At 41.7% G+C, this 12,435-nt stretch overlaps 1 protein-coding gene across 1 annotated transcript in view; it reads left to right on the top strand.

The window, feature by feature from the left end:
- The first annotated feature begins 1,196 nt into the window (after window positions 1-1,196).
- Window positions 1,197-12,435, top strand: part of ANAPC4 (anaphase promoting complex subunit 4) — a 34,095-nt gene continuing 22,856 nt past the window's right edge. Inside the window, exons 1-9 of the mRNA XM_082237373.1 lie at window positions 1,197-1,464; window positions 2,658-2,825; window positions 3,851-3,956; window positions 4,756-4,888; window positions 5,877-5,951; window positions 7,030-7,056; window positions 7,153-7,197; window positions 9,933-10,017; window positions 11,499-11,609. Of these exons, the coding sequence (XP_082093499.1) occupies window positions 2,718-2,825; window positions 3,851-3,956; window positions 4,756-4,888; window positions 5,877-5,951; window positions 7,030-7,056; window positions 7,153-7,197; window positions 9,933-10,017; window positions 11,499-11,609 (690 nt within the window). The 5' untranslated portion in view covers window positions 1,197-1,464; window positions 2,658-2,717. The remainder of the gene's footprint in view (window positions 1,465-2,657; window positions 2,826-3,850; window positions 3,957-4,755; window positions 4,889-5,876; window positions 5,952-7,029; window positions 7,057-7,152; window positions 7,198-9,932; window positions 10,018-11,498; window positions 11,610-12,435) is intronic.

The following is a 12,435-nucleotide window of genomic DNA, read 5'->3' as shown; positions in this document are numbered from 1 at the left end:
AGCGCTCATCTCGCTTTATTGGCCAAGGGAGTCAGCGTACAGCTTCCGGGTCATGTGGCTAGCATGACTAAGCTGCTTCTGGCGAACCAGAGCAGCGCACGGAAATGCCGTTTACCTTCCCGCCGGAGTGGTACCTATTTATCTACTTGCACTTTGACGTGCTTTAGAACTGCTAGGTGGGCAGGAGCAGGGACCGAGCAACGGGAGCTCACCCGTCGCAGGAAATCGAACCGCTGACCTTCCAATCTGCACGACGATTGTTTCTAGATATATACAATAGTTTCTAGATATATACAGTGGAGGCTTGGGTTGTGAACGTGATCCGTGCGGGATGCACACCCACAATCCGCAGCATCCGCAACCTGCAGCGGCGCATCTGCGCATGCGCACAGCGCAATTTAGCACTTCTGCGCATGCGTGACCGCCGAAACCCGGAAGTAACCCGTTCCGGTACTTCCGGGTTTTGGCGATCCGCAACCCGAGAAAACACAACCTGAAGCATCTGTAACCCGTGGTACATAGAATATAAATTCTATTAATGTTTAACTGCTTTTTAAGTCATTGTTTCCCACCCTATGTTTTTAGCAGTTAATAGTAATAACATTATATTATTATATACCCCACCCATCTGACTTCTTCTTCTTCTTCTTATTATTATCATCATTTATTTGTACCGTCCCCATCCGGCTGCGTTGCCCCAGCCACTCTAATCGGCTTCCAGCATATACAAAAACCTAATAAAACATTATGCACTATTTTATCAGCTGAGTCCGTCAGTTGCCCTGCTGTTTTTGTTGTGTTTTAAATAGTTTTGATTCCATTCATGTTTAATAGTTGCTTTTTGTTGTGTTTTAAATGGTTTTGATTCCATTAATGTTTAATAGTTGCTTTTTAAAAAATGATTCCTCCAGTTCGTCCATTGCGTTTCCAGCTGTTCTTTTCATCTGTAACCTGCCCTGGTCAGGGGGGAAAGGCGAAATACACACAAAAGTAGTCATCATAATGATCATCACAATCTGTAATACTAATAGAATAATAATGATATATAATGATAATAAAGGGGGGAGGTCTGTAAAAAGACCCCCCCGCGCGCCTTTTCCGAAGCGGCGCAGCCAAGCAGAAGCGCGCGCCCAGCCTGGTGGGCGGTTTTGGAGAGCGCGCAATGCCCGCCTCCTGCTCCGGAGTCACTCCCCTTTCCTTCCCCACCGGAGGAGAAGCGACGCCGCTTCCGGAGGCTGGGCCTTTTCTGCCGGCGCAGGTAGCGCGGGAGAAACGGAGCGCTTGGGGCTGGAGGACTGGATCTCCGAGGGACGGGATCTCCGGTTGCCGGGTGCGTCCTAGAGATGGCAAAGGGGGCAGCTGCTGGCTTTGGGTAAACCGGATCGACCGAGGCGCAGGAGAGCGGCCCAAACCTCCAAGAGCACCCCTTGCGATTGCAAAAAAGGAGAGGAGTGGCACCACCAGGTATAGAGTTTACATCTCTCTCTCTCTCTCTATATATATATATTTATATATGACTTCCCTTCTTCTCTTTCCATGGTTCATTTTGCATAACATAAATCCCTGCATAAATGCATAAATGAAACCATTCAGTGTTCCATTATTACATCCATCAAAACTTAACCACACTGTTGAATTTATCTTAATGCTGCCAACGTTTTCAAACGTGTACACAATTCCCTCCCCCCATATAGTCAGTAGAGGTTTTCCGATCTCTAAACCTACGTTCTTCTTGTTCTCTTATTCTAGAAGTTAGGTCCGCAAGTTGTGCATATTCTGTCAACTTAAGTTGCCATTCTTCTTTGGTTGGGACCTCGCTCGTTTTCCATTTTTGGACTAAGAAAACACGGGCTGCAGCAAAGGGACCCCTGACCATTAGGTACAGTCGTGGCCGACTGGGGTTGCAGCGCTCATCTTGCTTTACTGGTCGAGGGAGCCGGCGTACATGTGGCCAGCATGACTAAGCCGCTTCTGGCAAACCAGAGCAGCGCACGGAAACGCTGTTTACCTTCCCGCCAGAGCGGTACCTATTTATCTACTTGCATTTGATGTGCTTTCAAACTGCTAGGCGGGCAGGAGCTGGGATCAAACAACGGGAGCTCACCCCATTGCGGGGATTTGAACTGTTGACTTTCCGATTGGCAAGCCCTAGGCTCTGTGGTTTACACCACAGTGCCACCCGCGTCCCTTTACGGGCTGCAGTAATACATAAATAGCATTTTTTGACACCTGGGAATTTCAGTCTGAATTATCCCCAACAGAAAGGACTCTGGTTTTCTTTTTTGGAAAAGTACTTTAAACATTTTTTCCAATTCATTATATCCCAATACTCTCCTACCCTTTTACAAGTCCACCACATATGATAGAGTGTACCTCAGCCTCATTGTGTCTCCAGTCTCCATTATTACTTCCATCAAAACTTATTTACACTGTTGAATTTATCTTAATGCTGCCAACGTTGTCAAATGTACACAATCCCCCCATATATTCAATAAAGGTTTTCCAATCTTTTTTAAACATATGTTCTTCTTGTTCTCTTATTCTATAACTTAGGTCTGCATATTCCATCAGTTGTAAGTTGCCATTCTTCTTTAATTGGGACCTCCCTCATTTTCCATTATAAATTCTTTCCCAATACTCTTTTTACCCTTTTACAGGCCCACCACATATCCGATTTGTATTATTTGTCCTGCTTCTGTGGAGTCATCGCTGCCGCTATGCCTGCTTTTCGGCAGGTTGGGGAAAAACAGCTTCCTCAAGAAGTCATTTTTATGGCCTGGTCTCCCAAGAGGGATTTGATCGCTCTTGCAAACAAAGTTGGAGAGGTAAGGTGGTCAAATGCACTACAGAGAGCAGTATGTAAAAGTGGTAAACTTTTGAAAAGTCTTGAGTCTGGTCTGAAACGAGTTAGTTTAAAAAATAGTTCTGTGAATCCTTTATAACATAACACATGATGGAACCAGATTTGTCAGCTACATGAGATGGCAATTACCAAGCGATTGTTTTGCTGCTTTCTTATACCCTAACATGCATCTACCTTATGGGAGCAAGAATCATATTATTTTTAAAAATAATATGTCATTAAAATATCTCCAGAGTTGTGAATAAAACTTTTTTCCTTTTTCATTTTAAGATTTTATTGGCATTTAATAAGTTAGATGCTAGTCGAAGGAAATTAATGGAAAACTCATGCATGGAACAGAAACACACACACATGAACAAACATTTTTGAAATTTAAGTCTGCTTTCAAATGGCAAGAGGGGCACATTTGTAGAAAACCCACCAGAAAATTTATATGATCTCTCAGTTGGTTGAAGAAAGTAAGTTTGTGATTAAAAGTTAGCATTTTGTTATCATAGTAAGGCGTTGTTTCAAAACAGTTCTGGAAACAAATATTGGGAAGGGCATGCTAATTTCTACATTCTTCTTTCAAACAAGTAGCTAGCACTACTTCATGTTTAAAAAAAACGGGAGCAAGAAAAGCCTAGTTGATTTTGTTACCCCCTTCATCCTATGCACTCCCAATCCAAACCTAGATTTTTAAGAACAATTTTTGAAAAATCTAATAAAAGCTATTGGACTGTACCAGATAAAATCAGCTAGGATACATCAGATCTCATCTGACCGGGCAGTAGGCTATTTCCTCTAGATTAGAATATAAGCTTTTCTGTGTGTGTTTTTGGGGAAAAGGTAATTGCAAAAACCTTATGTCCAAACTGGGTTTTTTTTCTTTTTTTAACTGCATTTTCTTAAGCCGTTTCATAAAATCACAGCCTCCTTTTGTACTCTGCTTTCTCTGTATAGAGGAAGTCTGAATGTTTCTACCTTTCTTCTAAATGCCTTTTTTAGGTTTTGCTTCATCGCCTTGCAAACTTCCAGCGATTGTGGAGTTTGCCACCCAGCGAAAGCACCGGGAAGGAAGTGACGGCCCTTGCGTGGAGGCCAGATGGCAAAAGTAATGTGCAACAAATAGCGTTTATTAATAATAATAATAATAATTTATTTATACCCCGCCCTTCCTGGTTCAGAAAACCGGGCTCAGGGAGGCTAACAACAAATTTGAAACACTTAATTGCTGCAACAAAAACAGCATAAAATACAGTATAAAACATGAATAACAATAAATTCAAAATCAATTTAGGGGGGAAATCCACCCAATAAACATTAGATGATCACCAGGGATAGCTGGCTAAATTAGTCCTGTTTGGGCCAGTGAGGAGACCAGGGGAGAATTCGCTGTGGGATTCCAGAGCAGGTAATCTTCATAAAAAAGGGGAGAGGGAGGGAAGGAAGGGGAATAAAAGATCAGGCTAAGTTCAAATTGAAAGCCAGGTGGAATAGCTCTGTCTTACAGGCCCTGCGGATGGAAAATAAATCCTGCAGGGCCCTGGTCTCATGGGACAGAGCATTCTACCAGGTCGGAGCCATCACTGAGAAGGCCCTGGCCCTGGTGGAGGATAATCTGACTTCCTTTAGGCCCGGGACCTCTAAACTATGATTATTCATAGTTGTTTAAATTTTAAATCGAAGGAACTCTCAAAAAGCTGACAATGCTAACCCTGAAAAAGGCAGTCCTTTGACAATACAGCTCAGTTTGGCGTATTGCCGACAGCAAGTGATGGTTTTGGTTTGCGCTCAACCATGGTTTGCTTCAACCATGGTTTGTTATGTCCATTGCTTTTCATCACTGGCATGTACCAAAGAGGTGGTCTCTTGTGCATTGTGTATTTACCATTTCCCCATTCCTTCTGCAGTTTTGGCTTTTGCACTTGCGGATACTAAGCAAGTTATCTTGTGTGACGTGGAGAAACCAGAGAGCTTGCATTCTTTCTCAGTGGATGCGCCTATCACTTATATGCACTGGATGGAAGTTACAGAAGAAAGCAGGTGGGAACGAGGCACAGAATGAGGGCCATTCATCTGGCAACCTCTGGTGCAAATCGCTTGCAGTTGCCAAGCGGGGAAACATTTGCAAATTTACAAAAATTGAGAGCTTTCTTTAGTTTTCTGGGAAGTTTGAACTTCCTCTGTATTCCGTTGCATTATAATTACGTGTACGACTACAGTGGTACCTCAGGTTACATATGCTTCAGGTTACATACGCTTCAGGTTACAGACTCCGCTAACCCAGAAATATTACCTCAGGCTAAGAACTTTGCTTCAGGATGAGAACAGAAACTGCTCCGGCGGCACAGCAGCAGCAGGAGGCCCCATTAGCTAAAGTGGTGCTTCAGGTTAAGAACAGTATCAGGTTAAGAACAGACCTTCAGAACGAATTAAGTTCTTAACCCGAGGTACCACTGTATTGGGTTTTAATATAAGTTACTTTTAATACTGGTTGGTATCTGATGAACTTTTATTTGGAGCAGAACTCAATGAACTTTTAAGTCCATTGATTTCAGTTGGTCTATTTTGAGTATGAATTCATTGGACATTATCCATTGTATTGATATAATTGTCACATGATTTGCAATATAAACAGCTGGGATTTTTAAATGAAGATTAGTCTCCATCTATGCCTTAAAAAAAAGTTCAGTAATATGTCCTATACTTAAAGGAAACCAAAATCCAATAACCTAGAAATGAAAGGACTGTGTTTAAAAAAAAAAAGAAGCATATCTGTGCCGTGTGAAAGCTAACCCAGAACAAGAAAAACTGCCTCACTGATGAAGCTTCCACATTTTAAAATTTAACTTAGCTTGATAACTCCTGTGAAAGAACTGTATTTAAATACAGGTATTTTTAGGAGAAAAGCCAGACATTTTAGAATATGGTATTACTTTCCATCTGACTTTCCAACCTGTCTTTTTTTTTTTTTTTTTTTGTCATTTTAGTTTTGGCATAACCCAAAGAGCCTTTTTATCTTCCCTTTCAGTGTCCTCACTTCCTTTTATAATACGGAGGACGAGTCTAATCTTCTTCTTCCAAAACTACCAGCATTGCCGAAGAAGTAAGTGTTGAGCTTTCAAGCTATGTTATCTGCGGGGTGGGGTGGGGTCTTAAAAATATTCATTTAAGCAACTGTAAAATATCAATGACTTCCCCCCTTCTTTCCATGGTTCCTTTTGCATATCATGAACCCCTGCATATTTTACACAAACTAAACCATTCAGTAGTCCATTATTAAATCTATCAAAATTTATTTACACTCTTGAAGTTATCTTAATGCTGCCAACGTTTTCAAGTGTATACAATCCCCCCCATATAAACATTTTCCAATCTTCTTTAAACATGCATTCTTCTTGTTCTCTTATTCTATAAGCTGCTCATATTTCATCAGTTTAAGTTGCAATTCTTCTTTGGTTGGGACCTCGCTCGTTTTCCATTTTGGGGCGAATAAAACACGGGCCGCGGTAGTGACATATATTAATTGCCTTTTTTGACACCTGGAATTTCCATTTGAATTATCCCCAACAGAAAGGACTCAGGTTTATTTGTTTTTAAAGTACTTTAAAACAATTCCCCCCATTCATTATGGATTATTTCCCAATACTCTTTTACCCTTTTACAGGTCCACCACATAGGTTTTTGCAGGCCTTCTGAATAGATCAACAACTGAAGCTTATTTTTTATGTATAAATTTCATTTTCTGAAGTTGATCCTGAATGTCTTTACTGTGTTGGTTTCCGTTGATACCATAAAGAAAACATGTGACTTAGTTGCCAGGCATCTTCCACTTCAGGCTTCCTCAACCTCGGCCCTCCAGATGTTTTTGGCCTACAACTCCCATGATCCCTAGCTAGCAGGACCAGTGGTCAGGGATGATGGGAATTGTAGTCTCAAAACATCTGGAGGGCCGAGGTTGAGGAAGCCTGTTCTACTTCTTTATGCTAGTGCAAAGAATGTCTACTCAAAAGTAAACACCATTGAGTTACATGAAGGTTGCGTCCAAAGTACGGCTGCAATCCTCTGCACAATTATGAGAAGACATGCGTACGGTTGTCCTTCTATGGCCTACATGAACGTGTGATTCTTACTAAGAAGATATCATTGAATGTGCTGACATTTCCCCCTTTTTTTAAACATAGCTACAGTACCACTGCAAAAATTTTCAGGTGAGGCTCATTTTCTGTTTCTATCCTTTCCTTTTTAGTTATGAGGACATAACATGTTTCGTTTTGTAACTGATATTTTAAAATATTACGTTTCAGTGAAGAAAAATCTGATGAGATTATGAAACTCATGGGAGATGTCAGGTAATTTTTATTTATTTATTCTAATTTGGTTTATGTACAACCAGCAGCCTTGAATCAGTTGCTTGGGAATTCTAAGAAGCCAAAAACACACACAAACAACAAACCAGGGCAGTTTTGAAACATTCAGCCCGTCATGCAAAATTTGGTTACAATCTCTTAAATTGTGTCCAAATGCATAGCAAACAAACAGCTTTCCAAATTATGTTGTTGATACGGAGAATGAAAGAAGTTCTGATTTCCTTTTTAATTTTTTTTTAATTTATACGTTTCAAATTTATACATTTCATTAATTTTACAATCATTTTAACATTTCAAAGTTTGACTTCCTTCCCCCTCTTCTTGTGGTTCCTTAATTTATTTTTTAATATCTTCTGCATGTCCAAATTCATTTAATTGGCTCATTTAATTATCTACTTTAAGTATAAACTCTTATGAAACTCTTATGAAACTTCAGGTAATAATAATTTATGATTTATACCCCGCACATCTGGCTGGGTTTCCCCAGCCAGTCTCCCAACAGAATATTAAAAACACGATAAAACATCAAACATTAAAAACTTCCCTCGACAGGGCTGCCTTCAGATGTCTTCTAAAAGTGAGATAGTTGTTTATTTCCTTGATATCTGATGGAGGGGCGTTCCACAGGGAGGGCGCCACTACCGAGAAGGCCCTCTACCTGGTTCCCTGTAACCTCACTTCCTGCAGCGAGGGAACCGCCAGGTTATTACAGTAATCCTGCCAGTGTTTTTATCTGCTTGCAGTTTATCTGTAAATATTCAATAAACCCATTTCCATTCTTTTATATAAAAAAGTTTGTTATCTTGATTTCTTATTCTTCTGGTCAGTTTCGTCATTCCATAAGTTCCAGTATCCATTCTTCCTTTGCTGGGACTTCTGCTTCCATCCATTTGGGGAAGAGTAACATTCTTGCTGCTATAGTCACATACATGAATAAATTTCTATACAATTTAGGTAGTTCTGTCCCTATAAAGGTAAAGGGACCCCTGACCATTAGGTCTAGTCGTGGCCAACTCTGGGGTTGCGGCGCTCATCTCGCTTTATTGGCCAAGGGAGCCACCATACAGCTTCCAGGTCATGTGGCATGACTAAACCGCTTCTGGCGAACCAGAGCAGTGCACGGAAATGCCATTCACTTTCCCACCAGAGTGGTACCTATTTATCTACTTGCACTTTGACATGCTTTTGAACTGCTAGGTTGGCAGGAGCAGGGACTGAGCAACGGGAGCTAACCCCATCGTGGGGATTCGAACCGCTGACCTTCTGATCTGCAAGTCCTAGGCTCTGTGGTTTAACCCACAGCGCCACCTGCATCCCTAGTTCTGTCTCTATAAGAACCAAATAATTTGGGGGATTCTAGAAGAAATTTCTCATCTTGGTGCTCCAGTTTATGTTAATTCCCATTAACCACAAGCCAACACAACAAAAGGTTCGGGAGAATGCAATGACAGTCCAACAGCAACGGAAAGTTTGAGAAGACTACTTTCCTCGGTTGATCAGCGGAGGGCAGCATTTAGTTGTTTTGGCTCTGGTGTGTTTCTGAAGTTGGGAACGAAAATATGAAAATATTAGAAGGGGCCTTTGGATCTGAATTTTTGGCCGTTGCACTTTTGCCCACTTCCCGTATTGCAAATCCCGCAAGCTGTGGCGACGTGCACTGACTTAAATGGCTTTAAAAGGAAGTAAGACAAATTAGCGGAGGGGAAATCCATCAAGGGTCCTGAGCACAAGAGCTAAACTCTCCGACTCCTCAGGTTCAGAGGCGGTAAACGTCTTAATATCAGTTTCTGGGGGATAAGCAGTGGGAGAACCATGCAGGCAACTTTTGTTTTGAAACAATAAGTTGCCTTACACTTCCCTCCGTCTCAACCTGAGCTTGGGGTAAAAGGCACACTAATAGGACATGTCATTTTAGTGGGTAAAACTTAATTTTTACAAATATCTTAAGTATTAAAAATACATTTTGAGTGTAAGGAATTCAAATCTATAATTTTTGCGACTGGGCAACATTTAGCTTAATAATAATAATAATAATAATTTTATTATTTATACCCTTCCCATCTGGCTGGGCCTCCCCAGCCACTCTGGGCGGCTTCCAAAAAAATATTAAAATACTATAATACATCAAACATTAAAAGCTTCCCTAAACAGGACTGCCTTCAGATGTCTTCTAAAAGTCTGGTAGTTGTTTTTCTTTTTGACATCTGGTGGGAGGGCGTTCCACAGGGCGGGTGCCACTACTGAGAAGGCCCTCTGCCTGGTTCCCTGTAACTTGGCTTCTTGCAGCGAGGGAACCACCAGAAGGCCCTCAGAGCTGGACCTCAGCGTCCTGGTAGAACGATGGGGGTGGAGATGCTCCTTCAGGTATACTGGACCGAGGCTGTTTAGGGCTTTAAAGGTCAGCACCAACACTTTGAAATGTGCTCGGAAATGTACTGGGAGCCAATGTAGGTCTTTCAAGCCAATGTGTTACATGGTCTCGGCGGCCACTCCCAGTCACCAGTCTGGCTGCCGACTGGTCTACTGCTTTTGGAAAACCAAAGAATTGTAATTTTACCTTCTGTAAATGTCACGTAATGCTTAATAATAATAATAATAATTTTATGAAGGCTGTTGTATAAATATTTTAAATAGATAAACAGGCAGGTGGGATTGCTAATGTATAAGGGTGCTTCCTAATTTCTGTGCCCTGATTATCTCTCTCTTTTAAACTTTAGGCTGAATGCTCTGGTTCTTGGGGGCAATGCTGGGTTTATTGAGATCTACACTTATGGGATGTACAAGATAGCTACAGTAACGGGGGTGAGTAGGTCTTGGAATTCCCACCACACTTCTGCAGAGTGTGGCTCCACAGCGTTCCTTAGGTAAATCCTGCTCCTGAATGTTAAAAGTCAAGTCTTCTAAAGATGGAAGGAGAGATTTGGCTCTTGAAAAATTGAAGCGGCGAGCTTCTGCAGGCAAAGTACATCACCTGCCGCTGAGCCACAACCGCCCTGAGAGCCAGTGTGGTGTAGTGGTTAAGAGCGGTGGACTCGTAATCTGGTGAACCGGGTTCGATTCCCTGCTCCTCCACCTGCAGCTGCTGGGTGACCTTGGGCTAGTCTCACTTCTCTGAAGTCTCTCAGCCCCACTCACCTCACAGAGTGTTTGTTGTGGGGGAAGAAGGGAAAGGAGAATGTTAGCTGCTTTGAGACTCCTTCGGGTAGTGATAAAGCGGGGTATGAAATCCAAACAACTCCTCCTCCTCCCCTGCACAAGACTGACACGAATGTAACTCCTTTTCTCTTCACTGCATCCTTATACTGGAAAAAAGCTATATTTGTAGTGCTATCATGCAACATTTAAAGACGCCTCTCCACCGCACATACTCGACCGCTCTAAAGATATGAAATTCCCTCCCCAAAGTTATTTCTTCCTTCTAGCCTCCCACATCCCTACATGCACACATGGAAAAAGAAAACATGTCAACCCTAATCAAAACGTACTGCACTGTACAATTAAGACAAGCTTCTTTAATGGTGAATAAAAAAGTACAGTGGTACCTCAGGTTAAGTACTTAATTAAGCGTCTGTAACCTGAAGCGTCTGTAACCCGAGGTACCACTGTTAATGCAATATAGATTTCCTGTATGGGAGAGTCATTTATTTATTTCTTCCTGTGTTATGGTTTTTGGTAATACAGTCGTACCTCGGGTTAAGTACTTAATTCGTTCCGGAGGTCCGCTCTTAACCTGAAACTGTTCTTAACCTGAAGCACCACTTTAGCTAATGGGGCCTCCTGCTGCTGCCGCGCCGCCAGAGCACGATTTCTGTTCTCATCCTGAAGCAAAGTTCTTAACCCGAGGTACTATTTCTGGGTTAGCGGAGTGTGTAACCTGAAGCGTATGTAACCTGAGGTACCACTGTACACCTTTTTTTTGCTCTCAGTGAGGTGCAATAGTATTTTAAACGGATTTTAGCAAATGCACACAAGCTGCAATCCTGTGGACTCAGACATGTGCTTTTGAAACTGGGGAGGAAAAGAACTATACAGTTTTATTTTTCCCCAAAAATTTTTTATTCATTTTATAACACAAATAAAAAACACAAACAGAAAAGACAATCAATACAAACAAATTCTTGTCATATCCTTATTTTTCTAAACATTGTTAAGTGGGCTTCTCCAAGTCCCACTTACCTAATTTTCTTTTTACAAGAACTATACAGTTTTAATTGTATGAAACGTGATTCGTTCCTCAATACTAAGAAAATTAGGTGTATACCTTTTACATCGTTTTCTTGTAGGTGACTGGTTCTTGCCTCGCTTTGTGCTTATCAAGTGACTTGAAATCGCTGTCGGTTATTACAAAAGTAGAAGTTTCTCCAGAAAGTGAGCCAGAAATAACATACTTCCAAGTGAGTAAAACTGCAGAAATACTTAGCGGCAATGTTTTGCTCTGGGTTGTTTTTTTGGGTAAATCATCCTTGTCAGTTCCGTTCTACAGTGGATGTATTCGGAATGTTTCTGTGCAACTGTGTTAAAATTTGCCTTGCTGGGATGGCATTTTATAAGTTTCATAAGTTTTTATAAGTTTCCCCATCAAAAATAAGTTTCATAAGTTTTTATAAGTTTCCCCATCAAAAATAAAAGGCCTTACCTTCTAATCTTTTCTTAGAGAAAACCTTGCGCATTTTCACCTTTTGCTGAAAAATGGGACGAATTTAATTCCTGCCCCTATCTGGGCAGGCAGAGTCTAACTTCTGTTGCCTATGATCTGGTAACCTCTAGGTTAGATTACTGGAACGCATTATATGTGTTGTTGTTTAGTCGTTTAGTCGTGTCCGACTCTTCGTGACCCCATGGACCAGAGCACGCCAGGCACTCCTGTCTTCCACTGCCTCCCGCAGTTTGGTCAAACTCATGCTGGTAGCTTCGAGAACACTGTCCAACCATCTCGTCCTCTGCCGTCCCCTTCTCCTTGTGCCCTCCATCTTTCCCAACATCAGGGTCTTTTCCAGGGAGTCTTCTCTTCTCATGAGGTGGCCAAAGTATTGGAGCCTCAGCTTCACGATCTGTCCTTCCAGTGAGCACTCAGGGCTGATTTCCTTCAGAATGGATCAGTTTGATCTTCTTGCAGTCCATGGGACTCTCAAGAGTCTCCTCCAGCACCAGAATTCAAAAGCATCAATTCTTCAGCGATCAGCCTTCTTTATGGTCCAGCTCTCACTTCCATACATCACT

The sequence above is a fragment of the Podarcis vaucheri genome, assembly GCF_965113315.1.
Source record: "Podarcis vaucheri genome assembly, chromosome: 9".
NCBI lineage: Eukaryota > Metazoa > Chordata > Lepidosauria > Squamata > Lacertidae > Podarcis > Podarcis vaucheri.
The sequence above is the reverse complement of the archived record's forward strand: the minus strand, read 5'-3'. Positions and strand labels throughout refer to the sequence as shown.